Source organism: Phocoena phocoena, chromosome 4, assembly GCF_963924675.1.
Source record: "Phocoena phocoena chromosome 4, mPhoPho1.1, whole genome shotgun sequence".
NCBI classification, from domain to species: Eukaryota; Metazoa; Chordata; class Mammalia; order Artiodactyla; family Phocoenidae; genus Phocoena; species Phocoena phocoena.
In genome coordinates, this window is record NC_089222.1 from 131,524,722 (window position 1) to 131,540,739 (window position 16,018).

Consider the following 16,018-nt stretch of genomic DNA (forward strand, 5'->3'; position numbering starts at 1 on the left):
GCATATGACAAGTTCAGGGAGCCACAATAGGTTCAGCAAGTGCTGGGATTGAGGCAGGAGATGAGAGAGATGGCACAGGAGGTCAGGAACCAGATCACTAGGGGCCTTGCATATCCTGCTGAAGAGTGTGGGTTCAAATGAAATCTTCAGATGAAGCCTGCTATTCCTCCACTACATAGAATTTATATTAGTAGACAGGAGAAACCACATCTTGTAATTTTGGGGAAATATCCCTTAGAGCACCAAGTTAATATTACTTATATAATGGAGTCCCAGTAATTCTTGTTGAATGGGAATTTATAATTTCTTAATATGTATTTGCTTAACAAATGCCCAGAGAGATAACACTATAACACACCCTATCATGTTTGAAATATTCTTTAAGTCTTTCTCTCTTTCTGGTCAGCCTAAAAACACTGAAAAGTAGATAGCCTGAGAGATCTGTCTGAAAGGCTTACTGATTCTAAATGATGTGTGGAATTACCAGGGGTTAGTGCACACACAAATACCTCTCTGCTCGGGAAGTTTACCTCCTGTGACGAATTTGATCTTCACCCCGTAAATTCAATCTTACCTCCTGTGATGAATTTGATCTTCACCATAAATTCAATCTGCTGACTTGCCTATTTACATTATTTCTGATTATAGTTTTGGAAATCATTTAGAAAATGATAGTTACTAAAAGAAAGGATCAGGGGAAGTTTTAGGACCAAGTGCTTTATTTCATGTTTCCTAATAAAACCTGATAGCTGCAACGTTTTGTTGTATTAGGTACTCACTGAAAGAAATATCTGCATTTTCTCACTTCTGCATGTTTTAGCTTGTCTCAGAATTCCCTCAGTGCCAGTCTTTCAACAGGCTGTGGCATTACTCCTGGTTAACCAGCTTTCCCATTTTCTCTGCAGATGCCTACACCCTGCCAAAGGCAGTATAAGGCATCGTGACTCAGGAGACAAAAGAAAAGATGAACACAAGGTTTCTAATGCATCTCCCCTTCTACCCCCAGCTGTGGAGCCTGAGAATGGGGAATTTGTTCTTTGGAGTAACTGAATGTCAAATGCTTTCTTGCTTTCAATGTGGTCCCTCATCTTAGAGCTCATTATTTCTTTAAACGTATCTAAAGATCACTTGGTAATTTCACCTTCTTATGCAACTTAAGTACAAGAAAAAAGGTGCTTAGGGTGTTCCAGAGTGTTTGATCCCAAGCTTTCATGTTGTCTCATGCCTCTCCTTGCACTGGTATGAGATAAAAGGAATCCAGCTGTTTTCTTGTTAAAGATCAAGGTGATCAGGATGGCGATTCAGGACATAACTATGATCGCTGCAGGGAGAGGAGAGGCTGTGTGATGTTTTCCTATTAGGCACAGTATGTCAGATGTATGTAGCTGTCCGAACGGGTCATTTTATGCCTATTTGTGATTTCTCTATTGTTGTTTCTGTTGCCAGTTTTAAATTCCTGGCATCATCCTCAGTAGAACTGAACAAGAGCTGTTATGAGTGGTCCATTCCAATGGTAAGAGAATAGCTAATGTTTCAGATTCTTACTGTGTTGCTGCACTGTTCTTCACAAGTGTTAACTTTACTTTTTATCCTCACAATAATGCTGTGAGATAGAAGATTTTATTCCCATTTTACAGGTGAGAAAACTGAGACACAAGGAGTTTAAGTAACTTATCCAGGTTACATTGCTCATAAGTGTTGGTGGAGCTGGAATTTAAACCCAAATAACCACGCCAGGAATAGGATGAGGTAAGAGAGGGACCCAGGGCACATAATTTAAGGAAGCACTCTCTCTCAGTCTCTTGGAAGTGCAGGGTTCAACCTTGTGAGTAAGTGCCTCCTTAAACTGTGTGCCCAAGGCACTTCTTTGCTGTTAGCCATACTTCAGTCCCAGCCTTGTAAATAACCTTGGTTTGGAGCCTGGGTAGTATTAACCTTCATACTGCCTGTCTCTCTGGTCCTGACCCTTATGGATCAGAGCCAGCCTTCAATGAGGAAGTAGATTGAAGAGCCTGAAGAGGGGTCTGTAGGTGCTGAAGAGACTAGCAGAGATAAAGACCTAAGTAGGTATCTTTCTTTAGATTTCTCCCTTGCTTTTGGCTGGGCATTCTTCTCTTGCACTATGTTCCCTGCCACTCTTCTCTTTTATGGCTTTGTCTCACCCCATCCTACTCCAGTACAGAAAGGAATAAAGATACTCTTCACTTGAGAGGTAAATCTCTGCATCCCATAGAGAAAGCATTAGAACAGCATCACAGCGTATGGTGTATCCTCAGTCAGGCCCGGCTGCCCCCAAGTACCTTATTTCATCTTGTCAAGTCCAGACACACTCTGGAATGTGTGTTGGGGTCAAAGATAATCAAGAATACATGTCTATAAGGCATCGCAGGATCTTAGAACAGGGTCTGGTGAAGGGAAGTCAACTAGCCTTAGAGGAAAGGAATGGATGCCCAAGATTTCAGGGCTATTGCCCTGAAATAGCAGTGAGAATTCTTTTCTTTTGCAAACACTGTACTCTTGAAAATCCTTTAGTACATGTGGTAGGTTTTGAAAGGTATCAGACTTTTCCAGCTAGCTGACAAATGGCGAAATAATTAGTATATCATTAGAACAAAGAGGTCTTTTTGTTCAGTCCTGTAAAACCCAAGACTTAGGAAACCACTAGGACTAGAGGCACTAGAGGCTGACAACATGGGAATTATCTCTGGTACTCTTCAGAGATGGACCAACCTACCCCTTGACTCAACAGGCCATAGAATAAGCACCTGCTAGCTATTTTGTACATATGTGGAGGACCAGCAGCAGCTGGGGTTATAGTTGAAATAAAGGATGGTGAATGTTATGTTCTGGTAGCTTTTTAAAGCTTCTCAGCATCACACTGGAAAGTTCCTGACAGTTTTCTAGACAAACTTTTAACAGTGAATCCCCAGCAGACTGGTTGATGATGCCTTCTCATCTCTTATAGACATCATGCCAACAGAGCCAAATGGCAAGGACCTCACCACTTGGACAAGTCCAGAAGCACTAAGCCAAAGGAAGAACTGAACTGTGAACAAGCATCACTTGCCTCTTTGATCAGGTTCATAAATCTGGGTCCAAGGCGCCATGGCTTGTGTCGATGGCACTGTAGGGAGCTGACAGTCAGCTGGGAAGCCCGGTGGGAGGCAATGGCCACCATGTACACAGCATCATACATCAGAGCCGCTTCAGTCTGTGGAGGAAGACACACACCACATCTTCAATTCCACCTTTGCTTAGCTTCCTTTACCTGCGTAATCACCCTGCCTGCTTCCTTATCTTCTATTTTTCTGAACTCAGCAGGCATTTATTCTCCAGTTGAACACCTCTCATTCTCCAATAACTATATTTTTCTCTAAAATAATACCTGATATGCCAGAAAAAATTGTAGTCATGGCTCTGCTTTGTTTTAAGTTCTTAAAAAGAAAAAAGAAATGGAACTTGGATCAGCCACAAAAGACTTGACTCAAGGAACAAATATTTTTGGAGTATCTGATGGTAAGCCCAATGTTAAGATCAACTACATTGAGTTAGAGGTTCAATATTGGATTCTGTTTCTTAGTATTTACCTATCTATCAGTCTATTTACTTGTTTATATTTGGTAGAAAGAAAGTGCTGTGAGTAAAATTAACATGAGATTTTCAGATAAGGATACTCATGTTAGGACACTTCCATTTACCAGAGTCAAGAAGGTTGTAGTCATAGAGTGAAATTCAATGGCAGATTTGAAGAGACCTTCTGAAGAACAGACATGTGGAACTTCCTCAGAAAATATGTACTCTTGTTAGCACTTACTTTCCTGATAGAGATTATAAGTAGTCATTCCTTTGGGGAGCTGGACATATTCTTCAACTCCTCATGAAATTTCTCTCATTTGCAAAATTTCACATAATGCGCTCAGCATTTTATAAAATATACTGCCCTGTGGTTTTCTTTAAGGATAAAATCTTATGATACCTTCATATTTTACTTGAGGATTTTCATAGCAACTTCAAATATATTAGCTCATTTGAAATTCTCAACAACCCCACAAAATAAGCAGAATAGATGGATTAAACTATTTATTATGTAGGAAATTGACCTCCAGACAGTATATTGATTTGTGCAAGGTCATACATATAGCCAGTAATTGGGTAGTTAAACCAAGAATCTAGCTCTTATAATGAAGATTATCATGCAGTTTTCCAAAATCAGTTGATTTATTCAACATATATTTATTCATCATTTATTGAACATGTCTTGATGGAGGTAGAAAGGGAAAATAAGGGGAACTACATCTTGCATTCTATTAATCTTTGAGTCCAGAGAATATCTCTACTTTGAATACTTATTATCCTGTGCAATCTCTATCACTGCATTTTCCATATACTATACTTATTGTTTTTACATCTCTTTCTTGATAAAAGTGCTCAACTTCATTGTTTAGTGGCTAGCACAGTTCTTGACACATAAAAGTTGTTTAATAAATGTTTGCTGAAGGAATTAATATTATTTCATGCTTAAAATAAAATACACTTTTGTGAAAACTGTATAATCCCAAGGTTTTATGATGTATTTCTAAGATTAATTGCTTCACTCATACTTAATATGAGTGATATATAGAAGCTGTGATGGTGATAATTGTTAAAGCTTAAAAATATTCTGGTCATGTCAGTTCAAGACTGATATAATCCATTTTATAGATCAGAAAGGGAAATTAAGTGACTAGTCTAAGGCTAATCTATTGACAGATGAGACTGTTAAAAATGTAATCTATCATAATAGTTGGCATTTATTGAGCACTCATATGTCAGGTGCTATTTCAAATATTTTGAAAACGTTTAATCTTCACCATGACTTCTACTCCTTTATGGATGAAGAATTGACAAGGTTAAATATTGCCCCCAAACTAGTGTGGGAAAGCCAAGATTCAAATGCAGGAAGTTGGTGTTAGAGTTTATGCTCTCAACCACAAAGCTGAACTGCTTCTAAACCAACTATTTGTCTGATGATTTAATGATTATAATAATAAGTCAACAGTGGTCAATATCCATTGATGATTAACTACATGCCAGGCACTATAAGCATTTTACAAATTGTCTCCTTTAATTACTGAAGTTAAACCTTTGAGGTAGGTATTGTCCCCATTTTACAGACAGAGAAATTGAGGCTTGGAGATATAGGAAACAACTTTAATAACTTGCCTAAAGTTATGTAGCCAGTAAAGCAAGGAATGAAGATTCCATCTCAGGATTAAAATTTAGATTTCAGAGCTCATGCCCTTAACCACTATGCTATGGGGACCTGGACCTTTTTAGCAGTGCAATATGCCTTTTTGAAACACTTTGGTATATATATTCACTAACTGGCTGATTGATTTGATAGAGAAGTGTGAGGAGAGGAATTCCAATGATCTAACTTTTCCATAAACTTAACGTAGAGACTAGGATTTTAATTTTTTTTGTCAAGGCTGTCTCTACACTGGGCCAGGTAATAACAAGATTCAAAACTATAGGCCTGACCAGTGCTTTCCAAATTCAAGGAAAAAAACACATTTATTCTTAAACTATGCTTCCCCTTGTCATAAAGTGTTTTCTTAAATTGAGGAGATATTTAAGTATTTTATAGCACAAATGAACTACCACTGAATTTCCTCCCCTTTTCAGTTTTATGCTGGAGGCCTGCTTACCAAACAGCAACTCTGAAGTCATTTTAGGTAAATGTAAAAAAAAAAAAAAAAACTGGCTTGTGTTTCAAATATGTTTGTGTTCACATTTTATTTGCATCTAAAGCCTGGAAGAGACCACAGTGCTCAACGCCTGTAAGAGAAGCTTTTTGCAACAACATGTGTCATGAAACAGGCATATTGAAAGTGGGCTTCTTGCCAATGCACAATGTTTTGGTTATTACAATGATGTGCAATAAAGGATTAACTCAGAGGGCTCAGGATACTCAATCTCTGCACATTCCGAAGAAAGGATTAGCCTTTGACTGGCTTCGGGGAGATTACCTCCTTAAAATATCCTGTCTGATCAGAGTATCGTTGTATCCCTGGGGTCTTGGGTAATGCAAATAGTTTATGCTAACAGTGTGATTTATGATGAATGCCTGTTTTTGTTCACTTGGGGCTCTGGACCATGCCATATCAGTTTGACCTCTGGAGTGGCTGGAGACCAACTAAAGTCAGCTGTGTAGGTGCTCTATGCCTATGTGACTGACCACCCCCCCGCCCCACACACATAAAATCCCTGGACACCAAGGCTCAGATGAGCTTCCCTGTTGGCAACACTTCATCATGTTGTCACACATCTTTGCTGTGAGAATAAAGCACTCTCAATGCAACTGTCGTGGGAGAGGACCACTAGAAGCTCATGCATGGTTTCTTCTGGACTCGGTCCTTTGTGAGTTTTTCCTTTGCTGATTTTAATTTGTATCCTTTTACTGTAATAAACTGTAACTGTGAGTATAACATCTTTTCTGATTTCTGTGAGTCCTAGCAAATCATCAAATCTGAATGTGGCCTTGGAGACCCCAATACAAAACAATGAGATGCTATGTCACCTTAGGGATGAGGACTAAAAACATGATATGGCCCTATGGAGTCTCCACATTTATCTGCCTGCCTGGTATGTAACTGTTGTTGGAGAAAGCTAGAGGAGATAGGGAGACCTAGCCTTTGGAAAGCAAATGAGCAAAAAGTATAGATTTCCCATTTTCTCTCCAAATTTAGAAACGTTCTCACTAACCTGATATGGATAGACAAGTCAGTTCTCTAGGAGGGAAATACTTTAAAATAATACCTCATCCCCCTCATTTCCTGAATTTCCTTTCTTTCATGGTGTTAACAGTTTCCTCTATTACAATGCAAATATCTCACCCACAGCATAGAGGTAACAGAAATTTGTCTCTTAGTATGAATTAGCTGGTTTCCCTCTTTTCTGAGACATGCCTCTTGAAGTAATGAGGATTCTGATAAGGGTGGGAGGACTAGTGTTTTGCCTATATGAGCCCTGCTAGGGAGCAAAAGCTGGTGGGGGTGGATGCTTCTGAGGGTACAAAAGTGCTAGGAGAGGTGGTGAGCACGCAGGAAGTAGGGGAGAGCAACTAAAGAGAGAGCTGGGGTTTAGAAACAGGTTGTGGAAGGTAGCAAAGATATCACCATGTACTCACAGTCTAGAAATTCAGTAATTAGGACTGCAGCTCTGACATGTCCAGTGAGGACTGGCCCAGAAGTTGGCATATTGTGAGCCTCAATGAGTATTTGCCAGCTTTTGAGAAAGACAGGAATAGGGGAAAGAGAACTATATGTGGAGTTGGAAAACAGACCTGAGTGATGCTACTGGTCATACAAGGTCACACATGTCCCAGGGAATAAGCAACCTTGGGCTATATGTGCAAACTGAGGAATGTGTCTCTTGTAAATAAATGGATTCTGGCTTCAATAAGACAGAATAATAATTCTGCCTCTGTATTTCAGAATGTCTTTTGTTCTCCTTTGATTGACTACAAATTGGCAGAACAGCAGGTATCATCAAATAAATTCAATTCTATGTTCCTAAAGGCTTTATATATGTTATCTGATTTAATTTGTAAAGTAACACTGTAAAGTATTATTATAGAGATTTACAGATGAGCTAGGAGGTTCAGAAAGACTAAATAATTTAGGTTATTTAGTTATTTAGGGATATAGCAAAGACTAAAAACTAGGTTTTCCTTATCTGGAAAGATCTTGCTTTTTCTACTGAAACTCACTGCCTATTGTCTTTCATCACAAGGGTAACAGTGGACACTCAGGGTGGACACTCAAAGTGGTCTTCTCTGTGGATCATTATAAGAAAGACTTAGATGTAAGATAAGGGTACTGACTTAACTACTCATCATGAGTGCATTTGAAGAACTGGGAAGGCAGATGACATCGATGTTTGGCTGTTCCCATGACTCTGCAGTATTGAATCATACACAATTTTAGGTTCAAAATCAGAGAAGACTCCATCTGAGAATGGGCCACTCCATTACTCTAGTCTATCCTCAAAAGCCAATAGATCGAATTAGCCCAAATGCTGAGAGAAATTTAAACATAGAGAAAAGGAATGAAGTAGATTTTACAAAATCACTCTAAACTTCAAGAAAGTTAATTAACATTTTGGTTGATAAAACACTTTTTTTAATATCTCAAGATGTTTTCAAATAATGAGTTTCACTATTTTTGAACTCTATTGACTCAGTAACAGTTTTCTTAACTCAATTTTAACCCTGTTTTTGGTTTTTATTTTTTTGCGGTACTCGGGCCTCTCACTGTTGTGGCCTCTCCCGTTGTGGAGCACAGGCTCCAGATGTACAGGCTCAACGGCCATGGCTCACGGGCCCAGCCACTCCACTGCATGTGGGATCTTCCTGGACTGGGGCACGAACCCGTGTCCCCTGTATCGGCAGGTGGACTCTCAACCACTGAGCCACCAGGGAAGCCCGTAACCCTGTTTTTTAAAGTCAATATTTTTTCTCTAATTAAATTTATGTTTCTTAAACTTCTTCTTATTTTTAGATTTGGATGTGTTTTGACATAATACTATTCTTTGAGGATATTTTTAGTGTATGACGTTCTAAGAAATTCTTAATAGTTAAAACTTTGAAGAGGAAAATAGATAAGCAGGTGGAAAGTAAAAATACATAAGTTAGAAAAATTCCTATATTATATATTCGTATGTACATCTGTGTATGTATGCAGCACACAGAAAAATATGACTATAAAGGGCTACAGGGAAATTCCCTTTGGAGAATGGTGGGATAATGTGTGTGATTTAGGAGAAAGAAATTCTATTATAATAGGGTATTACTTAAATATTAATAGTGGTTAGTCTATGGCTAATTTTTCAAATAATATTATTACTTTAGAATAATCTATTTACTAATCATGTCCATTTCTCATTTATAGAAGCTCTCTTTGAAATTTGCAGTATTATTTCAGGCCTACATGAGTATTTTTCATTTAATATCTTGAGTCTTAGTAGACCTCAATTCATATTTGTTTAGCACATTAATTCCTTTATTAAATACATATTTATTGAAGATCTGCTCTGTGCCAGTCCTTTCCTGGTGCTGGGAATAGAGCAGAACACGAAAAGACAAAATCTCCAGCTTCATGGAGTTTATGTTGTTATAGGGGATGACAACGAACAAATATAAATATGACGTATTGTCATAAGGGCTACAGAGAAAGGTAAAGCAGGTTAGGAGAGGGGGAATAACAGGAAGGGGACTTACTATATTAGGTAGCAGGTTCATAGAAGGTGTCTCCGGTGAGGTAGCATTTGAGCAAACCTGAAGAGGGGAAGGTTCTAGGCAATGGAAGCAGCAAATCCTGGAGATGCAAGAATGAATGGAATGCTGGACCTGAGATATATAGGCCCAGTGGGATTGAAACCAAAGGACTTTTTAACTTTAAGGTAGAGAAGAAAGAGTTTGAGTACAGAGGCAATTTGAGAACAAAGACCTGTTAGCACTGGGCCCAGGCTTGGGGACTTGGGGTATGCTCTCTTGACTCAATGATCAGTCCTTTGGATGCCCTTATACTTGTCCTTTAAACTTTCTGTGACTCTGTTTCTATATCCCCAAATTAGCTGCCTCTACTAGAAGCCAAAAGGAAACAGTGAACTGCAAAATGGACTCTTTGGATAAATAAAGGTCAACACTATGCTTCACAGGATCAATTTCAAGGCTCTATCTTGAAATGACGATGGGATCCGACTACTAGTGGGCAACTGAGTGCTACCACTGTTTTTGACTAATAATGTCATGCCCTAACATAGCTACTGTACCCAATTTTAGAGCAACCTGGTGAGCCACCGTCTTCTGTCCTAATAAATCCCCATTTCCTTTTTATAGTTTATTATAATAACAATAACAGCAATAATAACAGAGACCCCTCTGGTTAGATGAAAAGACAATGAGAAACTCTAGACTGAATGGGATCTCTCATCCACTGGGAACTTGGCTCTGCCATGCTTCCTGTCCACAGGACCGCTGGGCCTGATTGGGTGAGAATGGAATGGCTCTATCTCCCTCATTCAGTGGTTTGCTTCATCTCAGTCAGTATGTACAAACTGTTGTGTCAGCTCAGTATAACTGAAGGGAACAGGCACTTCTTTGCTACATTAAGCCATACTTGTGATGAATATTTAATGTTTGTTGTGAATCCACAATCTGTGTTAATATAGCTCCAAACTATAACTTTTAGGCGTACATACCAAGCATAGGTAAAAACCTCATCCTGTGATAGAGATCTTGTTTGGGAGGTGGGCTTGGGGTATGGCCAGAAGATTTTGAATCATATTTGAACACACTGGAATTATAAATCCAGCAGGAAAAAAAAAAACCCCAAAATTAGCACCTCTTTCTCTCTCGCTCACTCGCTCCCTCTCCCTCATTTTCTCTCTCTTTCTTTAGCTTTTCTTCTTCCTTTTCAGAAGCCTAGTATTTCCCTGGGTATTCTCTACTTATTCTTATTCAAAGCAATGTTTCAAATCATCCTAAGACTCATTTGTACCAAAATACTTTCTATCATTATCTTTCAGATCTCTTTGTGTATTTTGAGTTATTTCAGGTTTAAAAAAACAGAGACCTTGAGCATGGGATCCTCCAGAACCACTTCATTTATTCTTTTTTGTCATTTGTACCTCATTTAAAGAAGGTAGAAAAAGAAGAGAAATCTCAAGTTTATTTCTATGTGCGTTGATACCTTTCAGTTACCAGTAAATTGCATCTTAAAAGCAATAGTGTTTCTCCTGATGATGGGAACAGAGAATGAAATACCATGCCAATTTAAAATGCTATTACCTGCCCACATTCCCAATATCTTTTCCTTTGGATGACACTGTTCCGGCACAGAAATCATTTTTTTTTTTCCTGCAATTTTCTTCCATCACACAGGGAGCTTCATTAGAGAAGTGCATTTGACAACAAGAGACAAATGATGTTAGTGAGAAGCTCTCTGACGAGGCAGTTTGCAATTTATCTGTTCAGCAGAGTACCTGTCTCTCCTTAGGAGGCAGGCTTGGCATCTGCTTCGAGAGTGACATATGGCTGGTATAAAGCACTGTCAGTGTCTGCAGAGGTGTACCTCCATGTACCCAGGACGGGAAGAATGTGAACACACCAACTCTATGGAAATCCAGATTTTTCCACATGCACTTCTGCTTGCTGAGATGTAGGAGAAGTGAGGAAGGCAAGCTGGTTCTGCAGAACCTTTATAGGCAGCTTGCTCCTCTCTTTCCCTCCCTCCTTCCCAAAGTCACATTCCCAGGGACAACCCTCTCCCCACTTACCCTTGCTTTTGTTTATGCTTTGTCTCCATTTGGCTGACAGTGGTGGCTACTCCTGTTAACTATTTTATCTGAGGCCATTACTCTCAGGAAGCTGAAAATAGCAGTTTTTGATAGTAGCCATGCACAGGCTTTCAAAATTGTAGTCCCTATATATGAACCTTCAAGTTGTGAACTTTCAAAGATTCAAATGTGTGTTTCATCAACTTCAGGCGTGAGTGAAATTGCAGTTTGCCCTCCGTCTCCTATTGCTGATGATCTGTCAGCTCTACCATCTCCCACCTCCTCTCCCATCTCCAGTCAGTAACTCTTCTTGCCTGTTCACTCGATGCCAGCCTCTGTATGCCAGCTGTTGGACTGTACTACTGTACTTTTCAAGGTACTGTACTGTAAGATTAAACATGTTTCCTTTATTTTTTGTGTTTGTTTGTTTTCTATGTATTATTTCTGTGAAAAGTATTATAAATCTATTATAGTACAGTATTATATAGCCTATTGTGTTAGCTGGGTACCAAGGCAAACTTTGTTGGACTTACGAATGAAGTGGACTTACTAACGTGCTCTTGGAAGGGAACTCGTTCATATGTAGGAGACTTACTGTACATAAAATGTTTTCTCCTCTTCTCATACAAGTCAAGGCACAGGTTATAACACTTTTCCTCTCACTATGAAAAGCATATGAGATTCTTTCTTTTGGTACGCGGGCCTCTCACTGTTGTGGTCTCTCCCGTTGCGGAGCACAGGCTCCACACGCGCAGGCTCAGCGGCCATGGCTCACGGACCCAGCCGCTACGTGGCATGTGGGATCTTCCCGGACTGAGGTCACGAACCCGTGTCCCCTGCATTGGCAGGCGGACTCTCAACCACTGCGCCACCAGGGAAGCCCAAGCATATGAGATTCTTAACCTAACCTCTAAGAAAGTCAAATATCATCTCAAATGATTTTATTTTAAAACTACTTACTGTCATCATGCCATCCAAAAGGCCAGTCCCAGGCCTGGGTGGGGCCTGCAGTCTTTCCATGGACCACTTCTCAATGATGGACGACACGTGAGGATTGTCAACATTAAGCAGCCGAAACCCGGTCATATTTACACCACTGTACCTATAGAGTTCCAGATCTAAAGCAAATAAGTCCTGCGCAGTATTAAAAATGATAAAAGTAGAAAGAGTTAACATTTTCTGTGCTCTTTAGGCAAAAGAGAACTAATGATTGTAGAAGCAACAAATGATTAAAACAAGAATGGCAGCCATAATCACACTGGTTCTATAAAAGAACATTTCCTCTTGTTTTTCACTTGCATGCTGCCTGACAAACTCTAAGTAATCAGTTTTCATTTTCATCCTTTTTTCTTTTTTTTTTTTGCAGTATCGTTAAAGTTGGTATAAACCAAGAACAAGAATTTAGCTGCCAATAATTAGTATGCCCTTGGGAACAGGATGTGACATTCTGAGAAGCTAGAGAATTCTGTTCCTAGGATATAGTCTTTGGGGAATTGAAAAGGATCTTTGTGTCCATTTGATTCACTGCTTTTATTTTCTAGATGAGGAAACTGTGGTTCTGAGCTGTGATGTGACTGGCCTGAGAATGATCCACTTGTCAGTGGTAGTACCACCCTTCTCCCTCAAAACTTGCTGCCCCAGGCTGCCTTGAATCTTGCAAAGGAGGTGAAGTTTGGAACTTGCATATACATTTGATGGAAAGATAACTCTTAGCAAAAAAAAAAAAAATACCATTCCCTTGCTCACTGAAAATAACCTATGTCCCATATAATGAGAGCATAAAGAATGCCTGGGGCAAATAAGTCCTGAGCAGTATTAAAAATGATAAAAGTAGAAAGAGTTAACATTTTAACAAGCTTAGAATAAGAACCAAAGTGTTCTCTTCAGAGAATAAACTGGAGCCTATGGTTGTGTTGATGTATCTTAACAGTAGTATTTGTTCCCTTTTAGATAATGTTGCAGGGAAAAAACTTGAACCCACTCTAGTATTTTCCATTACAGGTGAAGCTGAGTGTAAACCAGAAGTTTATGTTGGCTCATATTTAAAATAGACTTAAGTGATTAATTCAACTTTTTCCTGTAAAGAAATGTTAGACACTAAAACATATCATTAAAATATCTCACATTTATGAATAAACCAAACTTTCAAAATAGCATTTAACAGTTAATAAAAGAGAAAAACTTCCATAAAAATTACTTACCAATGTAACTGCTTCATGAAAGAACAATACAAAACAGTACATTATTTCTGATGATAGTGGTTACTAAAGAGAAGTAGCTTCAGAAACAATCCATGATTTATATGTGCAGAAGATGCATATAGATTTATTATTTTGAATAACTCTTTTCTACATCACTAGTTCTTCCCAAGATAACTTTGGATTAGACTGTAGAACTATAAGAATGCACCTCTGAACTCGCTCATGTAAGAAAAAGTATACTGTCTTTTAAATTGTTATATTTATTTCCCTTGCACTAACTAATTTTTCCTTTAAGTTTCCTTAATACTCATGACCAAGAGTGGTAGGAATATAAAAGCAAAGCATGGCAGAATGCAGATAAAACCAAAGGAAATTGCTTAAAGAAGCAAATTTAAAGAATAAGACCCAAGGAAGAATGATTCCTTTAGCACACTCAATGAATAGAAGGAAAGTTACTCAAGATACAGGGGGTTCAGACAGAAACTTCCAGGATGCATATTGAATCCCTTATTAATTCAACAGTACAAAAATACAGTGTGCTAAAATGGATACATTAAGCATGTGCAAAATTAGCTTGGTTTCCAAATTGTTTCTATGCAATATACAATATGGAAAATTTGAGGCCCAATTTTCAACATCTCCTTGTTAGTGGAGGTTGAGGAAAGCAAGAGTGTGAGGGCAACTGGTTTGTCCTTCCATTGAAGACCAACCTTCTTAGGTTTCTTTGTTTATATTTTTTTCAAATTTCAACGAAGCCAATTCAACTTGTGTGTACACCTGGGAAGGATAGGAAGTTCTAAAGCAGATGGCAATCTCACCTTGAGTAAGACCTACATGTTCATGGTGATGGGGAAAGGACCATATTTGTAATCATAGTATGATACTTTCCAGTTCTCAGGGTCTCCCTCAACGGTTCTGACAGAGAACCTGATCAGGATGTCAATGAAGGAGGGAAGACCACGGAAACTTTAGTTCAGGAATTTCTGCCCTGCATCCTACTCCCTAGCTCCAAGCTCAGGAGCAGTGATAATTTTGACAACTGCCCCAAAGCATTTGTCTCATGGCATCCTCTGCAACCCTTCATGCTCGTAGAAATACTTGAGTTAGGAGTGGAATTTACTACTTCTAGAAGTATGTGTATGGTAGCTGCCTCATCCTTGTTCCAAATTCTTTGATTTCCCTAACGTACTAGCCTGCCTTGCCAGTTTTATTTGGTAAAATGATACTCTTATTGAATCTCCCAAAATCTGGGTAGATTTTAGTCGACACACTTTTATAGGTTAGAAATGGAGGTTGGCTCTGTATTTTCTTCTCACATAAAAGAGTGGAGTGTATGTGTTGGGAGGGGTGTATTGTATGTGTGTGTGTGTGTGTGTGTGTGTGTGTGTGTGTGGCGAGAGCTATCACATCATTTTGATTTGTTAACTGCCTAAATCATTCTCCTTGATCTGATAATCTGTCAAAATTTAAAGTTGTATAGTTTCTTTTGAATTTCTCCAGCTTAGAGCCATGATTTTTCTTATGATGAAAAATGTTCAATGTGGAAAGCATCTCCCAAGCTCTTTATCTTGATGGTCTTCAAAACACCTGACAGGTGAACCTTGGCTAATCCAGCTATCCACTGGACACAGGTGGGGAAATCACATCAGATCAAAGAATGCCAAGATACACTTCAGTGTGCCCTCTAATGTATATAGAAAATGTAGATGATTCTTCTTTATTAATAGTTTGTACTTTGGCAGTTTCTATTTAATGAAAGCTTGACTTTAATTCCTTTCTGGGTGCACTTGCATTGATGCTAGTTAAGAAAGGAAAAATAAATAAAGAAAGAAAGAAAGAAAGAAAGAAAGAAAGAAAGAAAGAGAAGGAAGGAAAGAAGGAAGGAAGGAAGGAAAAAAGGAAGGAAGGAAGGAAGGAAGGAAGGAAGGAAGGAAGGAAGGAAGGAAAGAAAGAAGAAAGAAAGAAACAAAGAAAGAAAGGGAAAGAAAGAATGAAAGAAAGAAAGGAATGAAGGAAGACACCTGCTGTTCAGCATTTCTGGATTTAGAGGGTTCTTAGGAAAGTAAAACAAATCTCCATGACAATAACTTGCCTTGACACTGGTGGCGCTGACTTAAAAATAACTGAAGATTTTTTTTATAGTGTGGAATACATTTCCACCAGATATGCTTACCAGGGTTGTGAAAAAGTAATGATAGTACTCAGTCATCATGCCCATGAACAGGATCTGCAAAAGAGAAATAAGAGATGAATCAGAAACAGAATTATAATAAGAAATCGATAATTAGTAGGTTGACTGCAATAGCTTGGAGACATAGAATAGGAAGGGGCTTTGGAAATCCATAGACCAAGTAGATCAGAAACCTGAGACAAACCAATGATTGATGTGGAGCTAGGATCCAGGCCACTGACCTCCATCCAATGCACTTTCAGTATGCTATGTTTGACCTTCATGGAAGTAATTGGTCTGACGATCAAATTTAAAATGAGTTTATGCT

General features: G+C 38.7%; 1 protein-coding gene across 10 annotated transcripts in view; it reads right to left on the bottom strand.

The window, feature by feature from the left end:
- GRIK1 (glutamate ionotropic receptor kainate type subunit 1) overlaps window positions 1-16,018 on the bottom strand; it is a 419,735-nt gene that overhangs the window by 109,413 nt on the left and 294,304 nt on the right. For all 10 annotated transcript variants that reach the window (XM_065876420.1, XM_065876425.1, XM_065876424.1 and 7 more), the window contains 3 exons: window positions 15,694-15,747; window positions 12,280-12,453; window positions 3,068-3,211 (listed from right to left, as the gene is read on the bottom strand). In XM_065876420.1, the coding sequence (XP_065732492.1) occupies window positions 3,068-3,211; window positions 12,280-12,453; window positions 15,694-15,747 (372 nt within the window). The remainder of the gene's footprint in view (window positions 1-3,067; window positions 3,212-12,279; window positions 12,454-15,693; window positions 15,748-16,018) is intronic.